Source organism: Ips typographus, linkage group LG13 (assembly GCF_016097725.1).
Source record: "Ips typographus isolate SLU linkage group LG13, UJ_Ityp_2.0, whole genome shotgun sequence".
Classification (NCBI taxonomy): domain Eukaryota; kingdom Metazoa; phylum Arthropoda; class Insecta; order Coleoptera; family Curculionidae; genus Ips; species Ips typographus.
The window spans coordinates 2,518,871-2,542,289 of NC_138434.1; the positions used below are offsets into that span (position 1 = coordinate 2,518,871).

At 40.1% G+C, this 23,419-nt stretch overlaps 3 protein-coding genes and 1 long non-coding RNA gene across 10 annotated transcripts in view; 2 read left to right on the plus strand and 2 right to left on the minus strand.

Moving 5' to 3' along the window:
• On the plus strand, positions 1-2,999 carry LOC145737358 (chitobiosyldiphosphodolichol beta-mannosyltransferase-like; the record flags this gene model as incomplete). Its single annotated transcript, XM_081992006.1, is given in 5 exon segments — positions 1-246; positions 298-734; positions 785-961; positions 2,603-2,717; positions 2,773-2,999. Coding segments are annotated over 5 exon segments (1,186 nt in total), but the record flags the coding sequence as incomplete, so codon positions are not given.
• Positions 2,965-4,261, minus strand: LOC145737359 (uncharacterized). The gene is made up of 2 exons (XR_014180359.1): positions 4,001-4,261; positions 2,965-3,391 (listed from the first exon to the last, which is right to left on the minus strand). It is a non-coding gene; the product is annotated as an uncharacterized LOC145737359 (long non-coding RNA).
• Positions 4,262-4,609: 348 nt separating this feature from the next.
• Positions 4,610-23,419, plus strand: part of CalpA (calpain A) — a 149,385-nt gene continuing 130,575 nt past the window's right edge. The window contains exons 1-13 of one of the 7 annotated variants that reach the window (XM_081992003.1): positions 4,610-4,894; positions 5,490-5,746; positions 5,824-5,847; positions 10,319-10,495; positions 10,552-10,739; positions 12,531-12,834; positions 13,838-14,273; positions 14,623-14,786; positions 14,837-15,054; positions 16,397-16,439; positions 16,497-16,586; positions 16,647-16,785; positions 23,083-23,244. In XM_081992003.1, the coding sequence (XP_081848129.1) occupies positions 5,501-5,746; positions 5,824-5,847; positions 10,319-10,495; positions 10,552-10,739; positions 12,531-12,834; positions 13,838-14,273; positions 14,623-14,786; positions 14,837-15,054; positions 16,397-16,439; positions 16,497-16,586; positions 16,647-16,785; positions 23,083-23,244 (2,191 nt within the window). In that variant the 5' untranslated portion in view covers positions 4,610-4,894; positions 5,490-5,500. Of the gene's footprint in view, positions 4,895-4,938; positions 4,958-5,489; positions 5,747-5,823; positions 5,848-6,259; positions 7,830-9,151; positions 9,440-10,318; positions 10,496-10,551; positions 10,740-12,530; positions 12,835-13,837; positions 14,274-14,622; positions 14,787-14,836; positions 15,055-16,396; positions 16,440-16,496; positions 16,587-16,646; positions 16,786-23,082; positions 23,245-23,419 lie in introns of those variants that run through there. The other 6 variants (XM_081992004.1, XM_081992005.1, XM_081991999.1 and 3 more) reach the window with 6 other exon arrangements.
• Positions 17,122-23,002, minus strand: Oseg1 (intraflagellar transport protein Oseg1). Its single transcript, XM_081991998.1, has 4 exons — positions 22,837-23,002; positions 20,953-21,937; positions 19,005-20,902; positions 17,122-17,719 (listed from the first exon to the last, which is right to left on the minus strand). The coding sequence occupies exons 1-4, from the start codon at positions 22,893-22,895 to the stop codon at positions 17,170-17,172; spliced, it is 3,492 nt and encodes a 1,163-aa protein (XP_081848124.1). The 5' UTR covers positions 22,896-23,002; the 3' UTR covers positions 17,122-17,169.

Consider the following 23,419-nt stretch of genomic DNA (forward strand, 5'->3'; position numbering starts at 1 on the left):
AGTAGACATTGTAGGCTACGGGGACACCAGCCCTATGGAACCATTAAAACAATCGCCCAGCGTTTACTACCACTATTTGTGTCCGGTGCCTCAGCTACCACTTAGACTGCTCAACTATGCCTTTAAAACGATTTTCCAGGCTTTGAATTTGTTGTTTTTGCTGTTCAGCATTAGGACTCCTCAGGTATTGATGGTCCAAAACCCGCCTGCTATACCAAGTTTAGTGGTTTGTTGGTTATTCTGCCGGTAAGTGGTCTGAATAAAAATACCTGTAGTTTCCATAATAGTTGCGATTAGGGTGGTCCAAGCTAAGTTTATAATAGACTGGCATAACTACGCTCACACTATTATGGCACTCACTCTGTACCCTGACCATTACTTGGTTAGAATCACAAAAAAGTGTGAAGCTTTTGTTGGTAGCAGAGCTGATCACTGTTTTTGTGTCACCGACTCAATGAAGAAGCACCTCCAAACCAGTTGGAATGTTTCTGCAGTCACTCTGTATGACAAACCTCCAGATATATTTAAATCCATTACAACTACTCAAAAACATGATTTTTTATTGAGACTGGGAAAAACTCACCCTCAATTCACAAGTGGAGGCAATTCAACAGTTTTTACTGAAATTATTAATGGTGAAGTCAGACTGAAGGCCACCAGGCCTGGACTGGTGGTTTCAAGCACCAGCTGGACCGAAGATGAAGACTTTTCAGTCCTATTTAGTGCCTTACAAGGTTAATTTATAACCTATTTGAAACCAGTTTTTGAAATAAAAAAATTGCAGATTATGAAGCTCAAATTGAGAGTGGAAATGCGAGGGAGCTGCCGCGTTTATTGTGCGTTATCACCGGTAGAGGGCACTTAAAAGAGTACTATTGTGGAAAAATTGCCCAACAAAACTGGAAACATGTTACAGTCATTACTCCCTGGCTGGAAAGTGGCGATTATCCCCTTATGCTTGGTAAGTAAAGTGCAAACAGTAATTGACTGTTTTTCTTGACAATTTGATTGATTGATTGATACCCTGAACCTTACAAGAATTGTTTTAAATCACCAGAAGCATTTTAGAATTTTCCAAGAATTATTTTAAATTGTCAGAGCTCTCTAAACACTATTGAAAATCTTCTAATCAGAAATCTCTACAAGTGTTCTGAACTTTCCAAGAATTATCTTAAATTCCCAGAGGCCTCTAGAACAATTTTGAAAGTGTCAGAGTTCCCTAAATACTAGTGCAAACCTTCTAATAACTGCTACAGCCCTCTATAAGTGCTTTAAACCTTCCAGGACTGTTTTAAAAGTGCCAGAACCGTCTACAAGTGTTTTAAAACCTTCCAAGAATTGTTTTAAATTGCTAGAGGCCTGTAGAACTGCTTTAAACTTTCCAAAAATTATTTTAAATTGCCAGAGGCCTCTAAAACAATTTTGAAAGTGTCAGAGTTCTCTAAATACTACTGCAAACCTTCTAATAACTGCTAGAGCCCTCCACATTTGTTTTAAATTTGCCAGAAGCCTCTACAACCATTTTAAAAGTGCCAAAACCGTCTACAAGTGTTTTAGAACCTTCCAAGAATTGTTTTAAATTGCCAGAGGCATGTAGAACAATTTTGAAAGTGTCAGAGTTCCCTAAATACTATTGCAATCCTTCTAATAACTGCCAGAGCCTTCTATAAGTGCTTTAAACCTTCCAGAACTGTTTTAAATTTGCCAGAAGCCTCTACAACTGTTTTAAAAGTGCCAGAACTGTCTACAACTGTTTTAGAACCTTCCAAGAATTATTTTAAATTGCCAGAAGCCTGCAGAAGTGCCTTAAACTTTCCAAGAATTATTTCAAATTGCCAGAGGCCTCTAGAACAATTTTAAAAGTGTCAGAGTTCTCTAAATACTACTGCAAACCTTGTAATAACTGCCAGAGCCCTCTATGAGTGTTTTAAATTTACCAGAAGCTTCTACAACCATTTTAAAAGTGCCAAAACTGTCTACAAGTGTTTTAGAATCTTCCAAGAATTGTTTTAAATTACCAGAAGTCCCTAAAATCATTTTAAAAGTGTCAAAGCTCTCTAAATACTACTGCAAACCTTCTAATAACTGCTAGAGACCTCTACAAGTGCTTTAAACCTTCCAAAAACTGCTTTAAATTTGCCAGAAGCCTCTACAACTATTTTAAAAGTGCCAAAACTGTCTACAAGTGTTTTAGAATCTTCAAAGAATTGTTTAATTTCTTTGTGTTTTAAATTGCCAGAGGCCTCTTAGAACAATTTTGAAAGTGTCAGAGTTCTTTAAATACTACTGCAAACCTTCTAATAACTGCCAGAGCCCTCTACAAATGTTTTAAACCTTCGAAGAGTTGTTTAAGTCTCTAGAAGCATTTTCAATGTGTTAGAGTTCTCTAAACACTACTGTAAACATTTTGATAACTGCCAGAGACCTCTACAAGTGTTCTGAACGTTCCAAGAGTTATTTTAAACTGCCAGAGGCCGCTAGAACCATTTTGAAAGTCTCACATCTCTCTGTACAAGTAAACCTTTTTTAGAAGTGTTCTATTTTACCTATTTTTGGGGAGAACATACACTCGGCAACCTCAAACTTTTTTAATTTGTTACAGCTTCTGCAGATTTAGGCATTTGCCTGCACACCAGTTCAAGTGGCTTGGATTTGCCTATGAAAGTGGTTGACATGTTTGGCTGTTGCCTGCCAGTTTTAGCCTATAATTTCAGCTGGTACTGACTCATCCATCTAAACTATACCTATAAATTAATTTCTCCACAAATTTAGCTTGAATGAACTGGTGCAAGATGGTCGAAATGGTTACACGTTTAATTCATCCCGGGAATTGTCTGCAAAGTTACTGAAATGGTTTGAAGGGTTCCCTAATAATGCAAACCAACTGGAAGTGGAGAGAAAGTTTAAGCTTGAGCTAGAAGAGTTCCAGAAGGTCAGATGGAGGGATAATTGGGACAAAGTGGCTTATTCAGCATTTAAATAAATCTTTATTGCTTTTATATATTTTACTACTTCAAACTACAATTACTTGTTATTCTGCCTGTTCACTTCACTTTCATAAATGAACTTGGCATACTGGTTGTACTCCTCCATTTGAAGTCTCCTTCTCCATGGCTGGTAAAACCATTTGTAACCGATAACTCCAGAAGTGAGGAAACAAAACACAGAAAAAATCAAAACATTTGGATTGCCTTGTTTCTTCTTAGCCCATTGTGCATAGTTCCAAGCCATTTTAGTTTTGTGGAGGAGCTTTCACTTTAGGGGGCGCTGCCCGTTCGAATACCGGCTTCCAAATGTAAATGCCACTGGCAACTCCCAGAAACACCACCAAACCAATTTCAATACCGTTCAGTCCGCCAATCCTTCTGATCTTCATGTTATTCAAATCACACTGTGTATAATACAAATAAATCAAGGTTTTCTTGGAATTCAGTTGGATTGGGAGTAAAGGTTTCTTAAACTGAAATCTCCAAGGTCCACAGCATCATGACCTCAGAAAAAAACCCAATTTGAATTATATTTAAACCCCAGTCACTCTGCAATTCACACTACAACAGCAATGAACCTTCCAGTAGTAGCAGTGTTATCAGTTTTGATGCTGGGAGCATCATGTGCAACACAAAATGGTAAGCAAAACCAAACCGGAAAAAAATATCTCCACACAATTAAAAAATGTTTGCAGTGACTTGTGGACTTAACGAGGAGTACAAATGCGGCTCTCCTTGCGTGGCCACGTGTTTTAACAGGCATTTTGGCAATTGCGCCCCCCAGTGTGAGCCCGATTGTTATTGCAAGCCTAATTTCATTAGGAGTGACCTTAAGGGACCGTGTATACCAATTGAAAAGTGCCGATTCGTCTAGACTACGTTATATCGCTCAACTATAGTGATTTTGTGGTATTTTTGTTGAAAAATGCAAGGGGTTTGACATAACCTTAGAAATTTTAGTTTAAGTTAAAGGGGGCTGAGGCTGGATAATTTAAATGTAGGAAATTACTTACGTGGTGCTTGAATTCGCCATTTAATCACTAGTTTATGTTTTAAGTTACTATAAATAAACTTTTATTTAATTAAAAAAATTAAAAATACAGAAAAATTGTCAACTGTCAGACTTGACTTGACAGCACGATATGATGACAGTTTTTTGGTTCTACTCTTTTGCATTAGTGTGAGAGAGATAGCAGACAATTGGTAGCGCACTAGATCAGGGAAACTAGAAAAGGAAACTGGATGGGATACTTTATTTTCATTTTACTTGCATAGTGTTGATGTTCGTACATATCATATTTATTAATTTAATTAAAAAATGTTAATTATTACATTGCAATATATTATTACGCCTTTATATGGCGTGTACAGTGTCAAAATAAGGTCAACGAGTAACAACAGGCGTAATTACACAACTTTATTGCTTTGTGTATGTCTGTAAAAGGCAAAATTGCTGTTTTCTGGTTATTTACTGACACACATATTCGAGACAACACTGTTTCAAAGTAAATCACTGTCAAATACAATACTATTATATATATAATATACAAATACAGGGTGTAGTAGGTTGCAATGGGATGTTTGGATGAATGGTTGCTGTATTTGCAGTTGCCTACATTACAGGCATTTTAAAATTGGCTGGAGGCCATCAAGGAAAAAGCAAAATGGGGGGCTACGACCGAACGGAACCGAGTCCCCCCAGTATTCGGTGTGGCCTTGACTGGTGTTTTCACTCCTAAAATTACAGAATTATATACACACACACAGACAGAGTCGTGTAGTCGGCCTTAAGTCATTGTAAATCGACCTTTAAAAAGCCTTTAATCGTAACGTGTGATGTTTTGGTTGTTGTGATCGTCCGATCAAAAGTGTTGCATTGTTTTTTGAGGTTAGGCGTGACTAATAAGGTGGGTAATTGTTATCAGCATTGTTTGTGTGTGCCTACTGGGGGAGGTGAAGCAGTTTTTAGTGTAATTTAATTGATATTTTGTTAACATGAAATGTTTATTGATTTGGGGTGCGATTGCGCCGTATATTTTTGTATCGCAGCAGGCGGCGCCAGCCCTGACACACTTTTTGTTGACATTTTGGCAACACCGCTCCGGCCCTTCAACGCATTGCAACATGTCTCCACAAAGTGTTAACCAGCCTAAACAAGCGTTAAAATTACCCTAATAACCATCAACCTCCTAATAGCAAAAATTAGCATATAAATGACGTCATCATTTGTTTAGTTGTGTTTTTTTTTCAATTATTTATTACACACATGTCACGTGACTGGAAAAAGCACAGACAATTTAGACTATACCTCATAGTAGATTGCCATGACGTCACAACCGGTAAAACAATGTTGGTATTTTGTGACGTCATCTTTCCCCTGTAGAAAACATTTATTTTGACAGCTGTCTGGTTCTAAAGTTTGTTTGTTTAGTGCTTGTATTTATAGATTTTAATTACTAGTCGGCGGTGGAATTAAAGTTAACCTAAAAACATCATTTTTAGAATAACAACCAATGGCGATGTATCCTGGTCAACATCCGGTCGCCATTGGCTGGCAACAGTACCACAACGCTTATCCTACCATCCACTACCAGCAACCACCGGGCGTGGCCAATGGTTATGGTTGGCATGGTAACGGTTATGGGTGGCAACTGGACCCGAAGGCGTGGCAAACCCCGCCCATTTATCCCACCGTTAACGACCAAATGGTGGAGGAGCCGATCATTCAAGTCGAAAAGGTCCAGAAACAAAACGCATGGGTGAGTTGTATTTTGCCCTTTAAATTGAAATATTGTACTATACTGTATACACGTTCATTTACCTGCCTGCCTATTAGAATGTGTCTGGATTTTTTATGGAGGTAAGTTGTCTGTCAATACCTTCACATAACCTATAAAAACGCAAAACACAAAAAAAAATGTCCAAATTCTCTGTTTTACTGTGAAACCCCAAATGAGTTGCTGGTATATCGCGTCCAATTGCTCTAGCCGACCGCAAAGTTCCTGCTCGAGCAGGTCATCGAGTCCTTGTAGCCGCCCTACGAGCCCTTATTACTGTTGTTACGTCCCTTCCTGTTGTTTTCCCTGCCCTCCGTGTTCCCCTTGTCCTACTTTGGAATGTTTGCCGCCCAAACGCAGAGAGAAAATCTCGGATTTTGCCTCAGGAGGTGGTGCACCCCCTTCAGATTCTAAGGATCGTCTGAAGAAGGGTAAGGGTGGGAAAGGACACAAAGGTGGTAAAGGAGAGAAGAGTGGAAGGAAAGGAAAAGGAGGAGGGAAGGTAAAAGGAGGAAAAGGCAAAAATAAGTCAGAAGGAGGAGGAGATAAAAAACCTGGAGGTGATGGGAATAATAAGAAGAGAAACGAAAAGGGTGATGCTGAAGCAACTGATAAACCTTCAAAACAGCAGGATGTAGGTGGAAAAGAACCAGAACAACCTCAAGGAAGTGAAGGAGTAACAAAGGAAGGTACAACAACTTCACCAGACGCTGTTAAACCAGACCAAACTCTAACAAACTCAATGTGCACCCCCAGACAGCCTTTAGGGACTTTAGGCATTTGCCCCAACCCTTACTGCCCTTCAAACCTTCGCAAACAACGCCCACCCCCAATGAAATGCTACTGCAAAAGAAATAAACCACCGAAATATGAAATATGCCCGAAATGTGGCAAGAAAAAACGCCCCAAAACCCAAAAGGCTTGCAGAAACCCCCTCCCAGTTACTACAGCCCTACTAAAATCCGCTCACGTCATGAAGTTGTAACACTGGTTGCCTATAGTACATTTCTGCCGAAGTGAACTTCAAAGTGTTTTTTTTCAATATCAAGGAGGGAAGGAAAAAGCTGAAATAAGTCAGAAGAAGGAGGAGGTAAAAAACCTGGAGGTGATGGGAATAATAAGAAGAGAAACGAAAAGGGTGATGGTGGAGCAACTGATAAACCTTCAAAACAGCAGCATGTAGGTGGAAAAGAACCAGAACAACCTCAAGAAAATGAAGGAGCAACAAAGAAAGGTACAACAACTTCATCAGACGCTGTTAAACCAAACCAAACTTAACGTGCACCCCCAGACTGCACCAAAATATGAAATGTGGCAAGAACAAACACCCTAAAACCCAAAAGGCTTGCAGAAACCCCCTCCCAGTTACAACAGCCCTACTAAAATCCGCTTACGTCATAAAGTTGTAACACTGGTTGCCTATAGAGAATTTCTGCCAAAGTCAACTTCAAAGTGTTTTTTTCTTGTGTGTTTGTGGCAAATTTTAGCCCAAATGTGGGATGCGTTCCTAAGCCGGGCCTGTCAATCTTGCGAAGGGTTTGGCACCCCCAAAACCACTTACAACAAGCGCAAACTGGACATCAACTCCATCGAGTACCAGAGCTACATCCGAAGGGACGTTTTAGGGTACCTGGACAAGTATGCGATGCCTTCTAAACGCGACCAGGTTAAAGGGAAAAAACCGCCCGCGTCCAAACTAAGACCAGTTTATTTAAGGGTGGAACCCTCCCCTAAGTTGGAGGGGAAACCCAAAGAGGTGTGCGGATGCTCGAAACCTGCAGGAACCAAAAGTGAAGTCACAGTAGACAGCGATCGGGGATTCACCCTATCTGGGAACGTGAGCGTTAAATGCCCTGTGGGGTATTGTGAGTTGGTGAGAAAGAGACAGAGCGCTAAAGTGAAGAAAGGACCGACCGTAAAAACTCCAGAACCTGAAGAAGTCTCTAAAGAACCGAAACCTTGTAAGCGCCACCCTGTTTTGATACTACGCAAGAGAAGAGTGGTTAATGCAGCGGAGGAACCTGCGCAAATGCCAGAGAAGTTAGGGAGGTTCAGTTTGTGTTGGGTGAGTGGTTTTGTAATTTTTTGACAAAAATTGTATTTATGTAAAAGAAAGCCAAAAAAACGAACTACATTTTGACGTTTGAACGAATCTCCTAGCTGTCATAGGAACCGAGTTAGGAGCTGTCAAATTTTGACATCTTTAATAAAACTAGTTTACTTACACTGCTCTATTTCCCACTAAATATCTCGGTTATTTGTAAATTTTGGACAAAACTTTCTAGTATTTAGTTAAAAGAAAGCCAAAAGTGTAAGCTACATTTTGACGTTTGAACGAACCTCCTAACTGTCATTTGTGACACTTTACGATATTTCTAACCGACAAATGTCATAAAAACCACGTGACTGGGAGAAAAAAAATTAAAAAATATTGAGGTCTGTCAAAAATCGCTAGACTTTGAAAATTGCCTTAAAAAAATTGTCAGTTTTGTCTCCCAAATGTCAAACTAAAAAAATGTCATTTTAACGAGACCTGTCAAAGTCATCTGAAGTCTCAAAAGTATCGCAAAGTTGTGACATTTTTCAGCACCGTTAGTGACAGTTTGACATGGGATGACAATTGTCAAATCACGTGACATTTTCCACATTTCTGTCACGTTACGAGACACTGTCCACTTTGAAGGTCACCTGATCTGTTTGGACCTCAATTGACGGCTTAAGTTTATTTTCTCGGTCAATATCTCGGTTATTTATAATTTTTGAAAAAAAATGGTATTCATGTAAAAGAAAGCCAAAAAAACGAACTACATTTTGACGTTTGAACGAATCTCCTAGCTATCATGGAACCCGAGTTAGGAACTGTCAAATTTTGACATCTTTACTAAAACTAGTTTACTTACACTGCTTTATTTCCCATCAAATATCCCGGTTATTTGGAACTTTTGGACAAAAATTGTATTTAGTTAAAAGAAAGCCAAAAGTACCAGCTACATTTTGACGTTTGAACGAGCCTTCTAGCTGTCATAGGGACCAAGTTAGGAGCTGTCAAATTGTGACATCTTTTTTTAAGTTAAAATCATGAATTTTTAACGGTTTCAGTGATTGCGTGCATAAACTGCTCACCACCTGAAATAATCGAGACCATTCTAAATGCCCTAAATAGATCCGGAAATAGCAAAATCCATCGATTCACTGTAACTTGTTGCCCTTTGTGCCCCAATTCTTTTGTAAAAAACCTACTAAACTAATTTAGTTAACGCATCAGTTTCTATAGGCGCGAATCCCTTCGGGAATCCAGGAAAATGTATTAAAAACGTTGATAATATCCTTATCTCTCTAACATCCTGTTCACATTTAAACCAGTTAGTAGTTTCGCGTTGTTTGTTTCGCACCGGTTAAGTCATGGAGGCAACGATCACCAGGACCTGGGTGGAGAACCCTCCAAGGGCCACCTACACCTTCCCGAAGATGTCCGCCAAGTGCAGGATAGCACCGTCAAAGGAGAATGCGAAAAGTGTTACCAGAAGAATTTATTTTCAAAATTTTGACCTTCCTCGAAGGGATGACATTCCTTACATCGATTCTGACGAAGGGCGTTGCGTGGTGGTTAGAAGGGCGCAAGTGGAGAAAAGTAGGGATTTTTTGAAAAATAACCCTCCCAAAACAATTTTCAAGGTATGTTTCATTGCAAAATTAAAAATGCTGATTTACTCCGTAAATTAAGAGAAAATTTGACCCTAAATATCTCAAAAACCTTGTACGTTATGTTGTAGTACTTGAAAAGCGGAATCGAATTCTGTGATCAGTTCACTGGATGCAGAACGTCATTCTGAACATTTTTGGTCTGTAACTCTAACCGATTCCGAGATATTTGACTTTTTTTGAAAGTTGCTCTTGTTTTTTGGAAATTGTATCAAAATTTTCAAAATGCTTTATCTCGGTCATTTTTTGGATTACAGCGACCGTAAAAACCTCAAAATGTTTGCCTGCTGGTCAAAAAAAATAGTTAAATTGAAAACTAAAGTTCTGTTAGTTGTGACCGCGTTTACTCGGTTCTAAGTGGGTGCAAACCTAGTCCACTGGATGCAGAAAGTCATTCTGAACATTTTTGGTATCTTGCGAAATTTCCGTAATTCTTAACGTTTCCGAGATATTTTACTTTTTTTAAAAAATTATAACAAGAGTTTTCAAAACTTTGTATCTCGGTTATTTTTTGGGTTACAGCAACCGGAAAATGCTCAAAAGGTTCGTTTTGAACTGCTCTTTCATCACGTGATGACCGCAACACGATTAAACATATACAGGGTGGTCAAAAAAATTGTTAAATTGGAAACTAACACTTTAGTGGTTTAGTCGGTCCTGAGTCATACAGGGTGTTCCATTTAATGTAGCACAGATTAATGCTTGTGGTAATCCCTATAGTGAATCAAGTTTGACGAAACAGAGTCGTAAAAAAAATACGATACACATTTAATTGTTTGTTTGCGGTGCTTCCCAATTTAGTCATATTTTTGTGTATACAGGGTGTCCTAAATAAATAAAATTTGATCGTAGTTTGGAGAAAAGAGCAGCGGATTTCGTACGAGGGGAGGACCGCAAGACTTTTACAAGTTACGGGACGAAAACCTGGACAACGGGACTTTGTTCGAAGATCCCGAATTTCCAGCCTCCGACACGTCCCTCTATTTCAGCCAAAGACCGGACAGGTACTACGAGTGGAAACGACCTCACGTGAGTCGATCACAATAAACTGATGATGGCGACGTGACGAAACGTTGCACTTGCAGGAAATCTGCGATAATCCGCAATTTTTCGTCGAGGGTTACTCCCGTTTCGATGTGCAACAGGGAGAGTTGGGGGATTGTTGGTTGTTGGCCGCCGCGGCTAATTTGACGTTGTACCATCGATTGTTTTTGCAAATCGTACCAGACGACCAAGATTTTGACGATAAATATGCGGGGATTTTCCATTTTAGGTTAGTGGTTCAAAATTGCTTCAAAGAAATTGCTTTTACAGGGAGATTTCCTTTAATAAATGGTCAGCGATGATAGGCAATAATAGACCTTATTTACATAACAAACACATTTATTAAACACAATTTTACTAAAAATTTCAACTTTCTGAGTCTTCACATGTATACAGGGTGATTTTTTGAATTAAAAAATTAACACAAAAAAACCAGTAAAACATTCAAATCTGTACTGCTCCGTCCCTGATGAACCGACCAGGACGAAACTTTGCACACTTTCCTGTAATTTTACTGAAAATTTCGGCTTTTTACGTCTTCACCTGTATACAGGGTGATTTTTTAAATTAAAAAATTACCAAAAAAAAAACAGTAAAACATTTAAATTTGTACTGCTCCGTCCCTGATGAACCGACTTGGACGAAACTTTGCACACTTTCCTGTAATTTTACTGAAAATTTCAGCTTTCTCAGTCTTCACTTGTATACAGGGTGATTTTTTAAATTAAAAAATTATCACAAAAAAAAAAAACAGCAAAACATTCAAATTTGTACTGCTCCGTCCCTGATGAAGCGACCAGGACGAAACTTTGCACACTTTCCTGTAATTTTACTGAAAATTCCAGCTTTTCACGTCTTCACCTGTATACAGGGTGATTTTTTGAAGTAAACAATTTTAAAAAATTAACACAAAAATCAGTAAAACATTGAAATTTGTACTGCTCCGTCCCTGATGAACCGACCAGGACAAAACTTTGCACACTTTCCTGTAATTTTACTGAAAATTTCGGCTTTTTACGTCTTCACCTGTATACAGGGTGATTTTTTAAATTAAAAAATTACCAAAAAAAAAACAGTAAAACATTTAATTTGTACTGCTCCGTCCCTGATGAACCGACTTGGACGAAACTTTGCACACTTTCCTGTAATTTTACTGAAAATTTCAGCTTTCTCAGTCTTCACTTGTATACAGGGTGATTTTTTGAATTAAAAAATTATCACAAAAAAAAAACAGCAAAACATTCAAATTTGTACTGCTCCGTCCCTGATGAAGCGACCAGGACGAAACTTTGCACACTTTCCTGTAATTTTACTGAAAATTTCAGCTTTCTCAGTCTTCACTTGTATACAGGGTGATTTTTTGAAGTAAACAATTTTAAAAAATTAACACAAAAATCAGTAAAACATTGAAATTTGTACTGTTCCGTCCCTGATGAACCGACCAGGACGAAACTTTGCACACTTTCCTGTAATTTTACTGAAAATTTCGGCTTTTTACGTCTTCACCTGTATACAGGGTGATTTTTTAAATTAAAAAATTACCAAAAAAAAAACAGTAAAACATTTAAATTTGTACTGCTCCGTCCCTGATGAACCGACTTGGACGAAACTTTGCACACTTTCCTGTAATTTTACTGAAAATTTCAGCTTTCTCAGTCTTCACTTGTATACAGGGTGATTTTTTGAATTAAAAAATTATCACAAAAAAAAAACAGTAAAACATTGAAATTTGTACTGCTCCGTCCCTGATGAAGCGACCAGGACGAAACTTTGCACACTTTCCTGTAATTTTACTGAAAATTCCAGCTTTTCACGTCTTCACCTGTATACAGGGTGATTTTTTGAAGTAAACAATTTTAAAAAATTAACACAAAAATCAGTAAAACATTGAAATTTGTACTGTTCCGTCCCTGATGAACCGACTTGGACGAAACTTTGCACACTTTCCTGTAATTTTACTGAACATTTTTAAGTCTTAACCCGAATACAGGGTGATTTAAAAAAAAAAAAATTTGCTCAGGTTCTGGCAGTATGGCAAATGGATCGATGTGGTCATAGACGACCGGTTGCCTACCTACAACGGGCAACTAATTTTCCTGCATTCGACTGAAGAAAACGAGTTCTGGAGCGCCCTTTTGGAGAAGGCTTACGCCAAACTGCACGGTTCCTACGAGGCCCTTAAGGGCGGTTCGACTTGCGAGGCCATGGAGGACTTTACTGGAGGAGTGACCGAAATGTACGAGCTGGACTCGGCGCCCCCTAACTTGTTCCAAATCATGCTGAAGGCCCACGAAAGGGCTTCGCTGATGGGATGTTCTATAGAGGTTTGTCGGAATACAGGGTAGCCCAATAAATCGTGCGCGTTGCTATTGCCACAACGCTGTAGAACGTTCTGGTTTTTGTCAAAATTACAAATTTCATTTGAGAACTGTCATTTTTTCCAGGAATTGTAAAGTGACTCACCCTGTATATTGTCTAATTTTTTTCAGAATTTTATTTCATCATTTAAGAAAGATACAGGGTGAAACACGTTAGTATCACTTTGACCGCTAAATAAAATTTCATAAATTTCTCAAAATTACAAATTTCCTTTGAGAACTGTCATTTTTTTCAGGAATGATAAAGTGACTCATCCTGTATATTGTCCAATTTTGTTCAGAATTTTACTTCATCTATTAAGAAAGATACAGGGTGAAACACGTTAGTATCACTTTGACCGCTAAATAAAATTTCATAAATTTCTCAAAATTACAAATTTCCTTTGAGAACTGTCATTTTTTTCAGGAATGGTAAAGTGACTCATCCTGTATATTATCCAATTTTGTTCAGAATTTTACTTCATCAAATAAGAAAGATACAGGGTGAAACACGTTAGTATCACTTTGACCGCTAAATAAAATTTCATAAATTTCTCAAAATTACAAATTTCCTTTGAGAACTGTCATTTTTTTCAGGAATGGTAAAGTGACTCATCTTGTATATTGGCTAATTTTTTTCAGAATTTTACTTTATCAATTAAAACAGATACAGGGTGAAACACGTTAGTATCATTTTGTCCGTCAAACCAGTTTTCAAAATTGCAACTCTGGAAGCAGTTTTCAGAAAAGTTCTAGACAGTTCTAGAACTATATGGAACGATTTGGAAGCATTGACAGTTTTCGAACCCTTTTAGTGTCCTGAGAGGCTCTAATAAAACATTCTGAAAGGCTCTGAACAATTCTAGAACTCCATAGAATGTTCTAGCACGTTCTAGACAGTTCACATGCACGGTTTACTAGGACACTCTGTACACTAGAAAAGACCGGTTGATTGATCGGTTATTTTCAGCCTGATCCGAACGTTTTGGAGGCTCAAACCCCCGAAGGGCTGGTGAGGGGCCACGCCTACAGCATAACCAGAGTCCAGTACGTGGACATACAAACTCCCAATGTTACCGGAAAGATTCCATTGTTGAGACTGAGGAATCCGTGGGGGAACGAGTCGGAATGGAACGGACAATGGAGCGACGGCTCGCCAGAATGGAGGTTCATCTCCGAGTCGGAAAAGGAGGAGCTGGGGCTCACCTTCGACACGGACGGGGAGTTTTGGATGTCCTTCAAGGACTTCCAGAGGTATTTCAGTCGGGTGGAGATCTGCAACTTGAATCCCGACTCTTTGTCGGAGGAGGAGCTGGAGGAGGGTAACAAGAAGAAGTGGGCGATGTCGGTGTTTGATGGGGAGTGGGTGCGGGGAGTTACTGCGGGAGGTTGCCGTAATTTCTTAGGTGAGTGCCGAATTTTAATACTTTAACGACCATCTGTAACATTTTTAACGTTCCGGAGTGTTCTGGAAGATTCTAGAACGTTTTGGAATGTCTTAGCACTTTCGGGAAGGTTCTCAAACATTTTGGAAGCTTTCAAAGTGTTCAGAAAAGATTTGAAATCTTCTAGACAGTTCTTAAACTCTGTAGAATGTTTTAGCACGTTCTGGGAAGCTTCAGAAAGTTTTTGAATGTTCTAGCACGTTCTGAATGATTCTAGAACGTTTTGGAATGTCTTAGCTCTTTCGGGAAGGTTCTCAAACATTCTGGAAGCTTTTAAAGTGTGAATATACGCGTTTTTTTCTGGATGTAGAGTCGTTCTGGCACAACCCTCAATACAGGGTGACCCTAACCGAAGTGGATGAGGGTGACGACGAGGGCAATTGCACTCTAATTGTGGCCTTAATGCAGAAGAACCGCAGACAAATCCGCAGCACTGGAGCTGACCTCCTCACCGTAGGTTTTGCGATATACCACGTGAGTCGCGTAGCATTAAATCGGACTGGCGGTAAGTCCAAGTGTTACAGTTACCCTATCCGGACCGAGTGCCGAAACCTTTGGACATGAACTTCTTCAAGTACAACGCATCAGTGGCGCGCTCTCCCTCTTTTATCAATTTAAGAGAGGTTTCCTGTCGTTTCAAACTACCCCCAGGTACCTACTGCATCGTGCCGTCCACCTTTGACCCGAACGAGGAAGGAGAGTTTATGCTGAGAGTCTTCTCGGAGAACCAGAATATAATGGAGTACGCGTCTGATTCGGCTTCGTGGAGGGCGCCCAGGGAGGTGGAGGAGGAGGAGGATGACGTGGAGAACACTCCCAATTATCCTCCTCCAGCGCCGCCTTCCTCTGACCCTCCTACCGCGCCCGGTTACCCTAGTTACCCTCCTTCCTACCCTGGCTACCCCCAGTCTGGTGGGTATCCCCCAGCACCTGCTGGTTACCCTCCTCAGACACCTGGAGGATATCCCGGTTATCCTGGGGGGTATCCGCCTCCGGGGGGTTACCCCGGATACCCTGGGGGTGGTTATCCGGGAGGTGGGTATCCAGGTTACCCGCCACAACAGCCTCCTCCGCCTCAAAACAGAAATAAAGGGGATCCGATACTAAATTTCTTCAATAAGTTATTCAAATAGGTTTTTAAGCCAAAATGATACTCCACAATACAACGTGTTTTAAAAAAAAAAAACCATTTGTTTTGGCCACCCTGTATATGCTTAATTGTATTGCGGTTTAGAGAATGGGAAAGTTCAAGAAGAACATTTTACGTTTACGTTTTAATGCAATTTCCGCAATCGCCGGGTTTTGCAAATTTGTTTTTTTGTTGCCAGGTCTCCCGTTAAAACAGTATATCTACACAATCTAACACAGTTTTCGAAACAAGACGATTTTTGAGATTTATAACAGTTATTTCGACAATTGTCACGTGACCATCTAGCTAAATAGTCTTTTACAATCACGTGACAACTGTCACTAATGTCAAAAAGTACGGTTTTTATAGCAATAATCAATGATTAAAATGTTTGACAACTATTCTACTAAGTTTCTACCGTTTTTTGACTAATTATTCTACCACCATTAAAAATATTTTGACTTGGCAACATTGCTTTCAGGTAATGTTTATACAGGGTGTCCAAAAACCCCATAACCCTTCAAATTAACGCAAAATGGCCTAATAGAAACCCTGTTTTAATGACATTGGATTTTTTTGTTGCATTTTTTTTAACCAGATGACTCGACTACATAAGTTATAAGAATCTCCCTTATTTATCTTTGTTTTTTTAATTTAATAATAAGTTTTTCTTTCTCTCTTTTTTGAATGCTTTTTTTTTTGTTTAGCATGTTTTTTGTTTGTACTTAATAATGTGTGTACATACTTCTCTCTCTGTTTTAGCTGTTTTGGTTGTGTTTTGTTTTTAACGACTTTTTTTGTATTTAATAATAATAATATTTTCAAAAAGTGTACATAAGTTAGTTTTTTACAAAAAGTTTAATAAATCGAAGCTGTATTCAGGACGCTTTTGTGCAATTTGTACCTTCTCAATCTATCTCACTCCAATCATTAATCCCCTCCCTCTCTATTACAGGGAAAACGACCAGCCAATCGGTTACGGCCATTTAGACGACAAAGTAAGTATTCAACAATCGAATTATCCCGAAAAAATGCACAATTAAATCCTTCACCCGGTTGCCAAATTGACCATCCTTGACCCCGTCCTCACTCCTGTTGAAGAACCTCAAATCCAGAAAGTTCAGAGCGACGTGGCACCACCGCGGGTATTAATTTTACCGTATGTTTGCCCTGTCAGTGGTTCTAAAACAGTTCAGAGTATACAGGTCGCTGAAGTGGCAACGTCGCCCCAAGACGACCAGGAGACCGATAAAGTGTACGAAACCTTCTTGAAATTGGCTGGAGAGGACAAGGAGGTGGATTGGAAGGAGTTGAAGGAGATTCTGGATTATTCCATGAGTGCAGGTCAGTAAATGTCAATTAAAAAAAAAACGAATATCTCGGAAACGGTTAGAGTTACGGAAATTTTGTAAGAGACCAAAAGGCAGAGCGTTAGTTTCCAATTTAACTGTTTTTTGAACACCGTGTATATGTTCAATCGGGTTGTGGTTAGAACAAGGTACAAGAGCAGTTCAAGACGAACATTTTGAGCTTTTTACAGTCACTGAAACCCCCAAAATGGCGGAGGTATGGAATTTTCAAAATTTTGATAAAATTTACAAAAAAAGTTGAATATCTCAGAAACGGTTAGAGTTAGGGACATTTTGTAAGAAACCAAAACAAAAAGGTAAAAAACACATATAACTGTCAAAAACATAACTTTATAACTTAAATAGCACAACAATAACGTTAAACAATAATTTCCTCCGTTGAAACTGGCGCGCCATCTGGTGGCGTGCGACAGAAAGGACAAAACCCTTTCTGCAACAGCTGCAACTCAAAATCGTCCACGTGGAAGGGCTTAAAACAGCTATCGCACATTGAAATGCGCAATTCAGGCAGGATGTTCTTGTAGAAGCGCCATCTGACGGGCTCCGGCCATTTACAAACCAGCACACTGGCGCCATCTAGGTCTCGGAGCTGTTGCCGGTTCAGTTTGATCGGTTCGTATTTCCCGTCACCCTCCCCTTTGAAGACAAACGGATCGTCCCAGTGGTTTTCCGTATGGTTGAGTTGTAGGGTTTGTTGGTTTTCATCGATCAAGGTTTCGGTGACGTGTTCTTCAAGCACCTGGGGAGGAGATTCGATCAAACGCAGCCCTTCTTCGTCGGTGAGGTCGTCTTCGAGGGTAAACTCCAGCAGGGGGAGCAGTTCGAAGCTGACGAAGGAGAAAACGAAGGGTTGACCGCAGTTTACGCACGCGTTTTGGGTTGCAATCAAAGGATTGTAAGTGGAACACCTGGATTGAGTAAAGTAAAGCTTAAATTTGAACTCACGTGGTTCATTTACAGGGTGGTCTAGTTTTAAGGTTTAAATATGTGAATTTGTAGTCAAAAATTCTAGAGAAAGTAGTTTTTCATGTCTACAAGTCAATTTTCAGGACTAAAGTCTGTCAATTTGTCTGAAAACTATCACGACTGACACAAAGACAGTTTTTAAGCTTCTCAAGTCAATTTTCCCAGTTTCCAAGTCAATTTTCAAGACTAAAGTCTGTCAATTTGTCTGAAAACTATCACGACTGACACAAAGACAGTTTTTAAGCTTCTCAAGTCAATTTTCTTAGTTTTCAAGTCAAATTTCAAGACTAAAGTCTGTCAATTTGTCTGAAAACTATCACGACTGACACAAAGATTGTTTTTAAGCTTCTCAAGTCAATTTTCACAGTTTCCAAGTCAATTTTCAGGACTAAAGTCTGTCAATTTGTCTGAAAACTATCACGACTGACACAAAGACAGTTTTTAAGCTTCTCAAGTCAATTTTCACAGTTTCCAAGTCAATTTTCAGGACTAAAGTCTGTCAATTTGTCTGAAAACTATCACGACTGACACAAAGATTGTTTTTAAGCTTCTCAAGTCAATTTTCACAGTTTCCAAGTCAATTTTCAGGACTAAAGTCTGTCAATTTGTCTGAAAACTAACACGACTGACACAAAGATTGTTTTTAAGCTTCTCAAGTCAATTTTCCCAGTTTCCAAGTCAATTTTCAAGACTAAAGTCTGTCAATTTGTCTGAAAACTATCACGACTGACACAAAGACAGTTTTTAAGCTTCTGAAGTCAATTTTCACCGTTTCAAAGTAAATTTACTGCTTTCTAAGTCAATTTTCAAATCTAAAGTCTTTCAATTTGTCTGAAAACTCTGAAAACTGACTACAAAGAAAAACTTTCGAGTATAGTCAACTGGATACCAGAAATGGTAGTTGTTGTGCAACATCTGGCGACATCTGTACTCAACTGTGTGAGTTAGAAAGTACAAATGGCGAATAACGGGAACGAGGAAAAGTAAAGTAAAGGTCAGAGGATTGGAATTGATAAACAAAACCTTACCATTTTGAACCAATCAGATCGGTGTTTACCGAATGGTGCTGTTTCTAGATTTGAGAACGCCATTTGTACTTTCTAACTCATAGAGTTGAGTACAGATGTCACCAAATGTTACACAACAACAACTATCTTTTGTAACTAGTTGTTCCAAATTTGATCAAAATTATTAACCTTTAAAACTGGACCACCCTGTACAACATACCTATAACACATGGGTAGCAATTCTTCTGGATCGTGGTAGGGACGCGCTCTAATAGCCACCGTGGCAATTTCCAGTTGCTCTTCAAACTTTTCAGGCACCCTCAACTGGACGATTTTGTCCAGCATTTGTTTGGCCAACTTGTTCGCCCCCAACTTCCGGGCCTGTTTCGCCAAAGTGAAGTATACGGCAAACGCCGACACTCCCGCAGGTTTCGTCCTGGCAATTTCCACCATCAGGTACCTGGAAATGTTGAAAAGTGCTTCGGGCATGTACGCCGTAAACGGTTCTGCCAGGTATCTGTGAACGGTCTCGTAAGCGTAGTAAATCTCAGCCAGTTGCTCGTGGTGCGTGTTTCTGGATTGTCTGGACGTGATCCAGTAGTAGAAACTTGCGTCCTGGAATCGGTGCTCGGAAATTGCGTTTGCGCTCAGTTGTTTGAACAGTTTGAAGGATTGTTCGCTCTGGCCGGCTTTGTGGAACGCCTTCTGAGCTTGGATGAAGTGGTCATTTTCGGCCAACCAATGAGCGTAGGGAACATAGACGTTAGCCTGCAAGTGCGGTTGATCTTGGACTATTGCAAAGGCTTGAGGCCACTCGTTGGCCTCAATGTGAAGTTGCAAGATTGAGGCTGAATCTCCCAGCTTCCTGTACACTTCCGCAGCCAAATTGGGTTGGTTTAGTTGCTTCAAGTGTTGTGCTATTAAACTTAACGAAGTTGAATCTTGTTGTTTATCCAGTTTTCTCGCCAGATCAATCAGAAGTTCACTCCAATTTTTCTCTGCGTAAATCTGGATTGCTGCCTGATAGTCTTGGATTGAAATGTACATATCTGCTGCAGCTTTGTGTTCTTGGATATTTCTGGCCCACTCAGCTTTCTGTTTGATTAGGTCGTTGTTGTTTTCCGGATTTAGATACTCCTGAGCCTCATCAAACATCCTTAAGTCAGTGTACATTGTCAAGGCTTTGTCTTGCTCTCCAGCTTTTTGGTACAACCGTGCAGCCTCCTTAAATTTACCCTTCATAGCCAGTACATCACCTAGAATAACCTCTTTACTAGACTCAGATTTTAGATCCTGAATTAGTTCCAAATAGGTGAAGTCTTGCAGTTTAATGAATGCTAGTCTGGCCACCTCAAACTCCATTCTCTCCAAAGCGCTGTGTGCCAGATCCTCCCAGTCACCTTCGGTGACCCCCAAACAAGCAATTTTATAAGCCTCAAAATAGAGTTTACGCTCTATAAACTGATACATTGGTGCGCTTAGAGGCAGCTCCAAAATAGTGATGTTAGAGTCATTCAGACAGAAAGCTTTAGAACCACTCAACCCCACTAAAAATCCACTCAACTTCTGCACATGAGGAGGGAAGTCCATTACCTTCACCCTCAACTCACCTCCACCACTAAACCCCAACATCTCCTCGTACATCAAATTGAAGCTGCAGCTGGTGACGTTGTTCTCCTGGTAGCACAACTCCGAATTCCTGAACACTTGCAGCAATCCAGACTCGTCCACCACAGCCAACTTGAGTTTGTTCACGCTAACGTCCAGACACCGCACCCCCTCCCCCACCTTGATCTTCTTCAGGGGGTGGATGTTGTCCAAATGGACTTCCCACACGTCGCCGTTCCTCAGACCGAGCGACAAACCTTCTTTACCGGGAGGACCGCCAAAGTTTTTGATGTAACGAATCGGGCTGGGGAAGTGCCATTCTTTGTCTTTATCCCCGTTGAAGAAGACGCTTTGGAGGGTTTGTTCCTGACAGATTACCAGGTGGTTGCTGGCGATTACTAGTAGGCTGCAGTCCAGTTTTTGGGCAATCTTCTCCTTGGCTCTGTAGTGCATGTCGTTGCTGTCTTTGGAGTAGAGCTCGTAGATTACCACACGTTCAGGGAGTTGCACCTGCAATTTTTTGAGGTTAGAGTTAGTTTTAAGTTTGCAAGACAACTTACAGCGAGTCGATCAGTGTAGATGGCAATTTTTTTGATGAGATCCCTGCACTTTATGCGCACCTTCTGCTCTGTAATTAAATGTTGTATGATCACATCAGTCATATTCTCCCTATAAGCGTAGCGTTCCCTGTACAACCCATGAACCATATTGAAAACCAGCTGGTAGAAGGCTATAGTACCATCCTCGCACCCCAAAGCCACATAGCTACCGCTAGGATCAGCTTCACAGCACCACACCCAGGAGTTTTGTGGTTCTCCAATCATCCCAAGTTTGATCCCCTCCCTAGTGTACAACTTACAGCACTTGTTCATTCCGGCAATCAGTACAAACTCCCCCTTAGGGAAGTAACGCGCTCTTAAAGCATTAAAGCCTAAATTCCGCTCTTTGCCCACTGGTTTCCCCCCCAAAGTGTAGAAAGACAACGTCCGGTTCCAATCGGTGACGCACAGAACGTCGTTTTGTTCTTGGGGGTAGGTGCTCCAAGAAATGGCCCACAAAGCCGCCCCTCCAGGTCGTTCCACCCTCCCTTTTTCCTCCCCCAGCTTGTTTCTGATCGACACCACCCCATTGTTCAGTGCCAACGCCAAATACTGTCCGTCGTTCGTCCAGGAGCACGAATTGATGCGCACCGACACTTTGTGCTTCTGAACCGCTTTCTGATCGCTGCTCCAGAAAGCAAAGTCGCTCAGAGCACAACTGGCCAACTGATGGCTCAACGGGTTAAAGGACAAACACTGTACTGAGTCGTTGTGGCTGTATTTGAGCAATCCTTCCAGTTTGCTGGACCAAATGATGACGGTCTTGTCAGCGCTACCGCTGGCGAATTTTTCTCCGTTTTTTGCGTAGGATACTGCGTGTACTTTGTCCTTGTGCCCTTTAAGGAGCTGGATAAGAGTACCTTCGGATGCGTCATAGACCAAAACATGGTTGCCACCTGCTACGATCAGTTGCGTCCCGTCTGGTTTAAAGCACATGTCGAAGATGCTGGAAAATTGAAACTGTGTTACTTTTTGTTTTTTTTTTAACACTCTGTATACGTTCAATCGTATTGCGGTTAGCATGAGGTTAAAGAGCAGTTCGAAATGAATATTTTAAGCTTTTTACAGTTACTGAGACTCCAAAAATGACCGAGTTACAGAATTTTCAAAATTTTGATGAAATTTACAAAAAAACTCGAATATCTCGGAAACGGTTAGAGATACGGAAATTTTGTAAGAGACCAAAAATGTTCAGGACGACTTTCTGCACTCAAAACTTAACTCAATTTCCAAAAAAAAAAATAAGTGGAATATCTCGGAAATTTTGACTAAAAATGTTCAGATACATCCTTGCATTCAAACGTAAATAACTCCCTTATTTGGCCTACTTTTATAAAACTTTTATATGTCCATGGAAAGCTAATGAAATGGACTATCCAAAGATATACCATTTTGGTTTGTAGCTTTTACCATTCGGCCGCCAGAGGGCGTTAAAATTGACCACTCTTTCTTTCAACATTTTGCGACACTGTTGTTTTCAAACATCAATAACTCCCTTATTTGGGCTACTTATATAAGACTTTTATATGTCTATGGAAAGCTAATGAAATGGTCTATCCAAAGATGTACTCCTTTTGGTTTGTAGCTTTTACCAATTGCCCACCAGAGGGCGTTAAATTTGACCACTCTTTCTCTCAACATTTTGTCACACTGTTGCATTGAAAAGTAAATAACTCCCTTACATGGCCTACTTCTATAAGACTTTTATATGTCTATGGAAAGCTAATGAAATCGACTATCCAAAGATATACTCATTTTGGTTTGTAGCTGTTACCATTTGACCGCCAGAGGGCGTTAAAGTTGAGACTCTTTCTTTTCAAATTTTTTAATCACTTTTACACTTACCTTTGTCCATTTTTGTCGCTGTCCTGAATCCGATCCACCCATTTGGGTACAGTCCTCATATTTCCCAACAATTAACCTTCTAAACTACCACGTAAATCCCTTTGAAACTCCACTGAAAACCTTCAAAATACATAACAACTACTCATGTTGACATATACAACTGGTGTTACCAAGACAACGACCTTTGTATAAGGTGCCCAGGCAACGTTGCCACGCTTTGAGTATGTTTTAACTGGTCTGATGCAGAAGCGAACCCGATCGAGTGGTACCACCGCAAAGCGGAGACGGCAACACCGCCCAACCGCGTCGAAACCGACTCGTTTGTTATGCAACTCCTGGGGCTAATTTGCGGCCATTTTTGCCCCGGGGATGACGCTACCAAGACCAAAATCACCACCACCATGGCTGGTAGGTGCAACGTTGCCAAACTGCATGATTTGTCCTATTAAGTTGGTCTAGTAGATGCATGAATTACAGTGTTGTCAAATTGCATGACTGTTTTGTCTTATTACTACTAATCAAAGAATTTAAGGCAACCATCCACTCACACACATGACTATGTTTACATTTGATTAAACCAACC

Bases quoted from the DNA above. Each gene is read 5' to 3' on its own strand.
- Oseg1 (XM_081991998.1), bottom strand. From the start codon at position 22,895: ATGAGGACTGTACCCAAATGGGTGGATCGGATTCAGGACAGCGACAAA. The intron at 21,938-22,836 runs GTAAGTGTAAAA...TCAATTTTCCAG, and splicing joins AGCGACAAAAATGGACAAAG to CATCTTCGACATGTGCTTTA. The intron at 20,903-20,952 runs GTAAGTTGTCTT...AAAAAATTGCAG, and splicing joins TCTACACTGATCGACTCGCT to GTGCAACTCCCTGAACGTGT.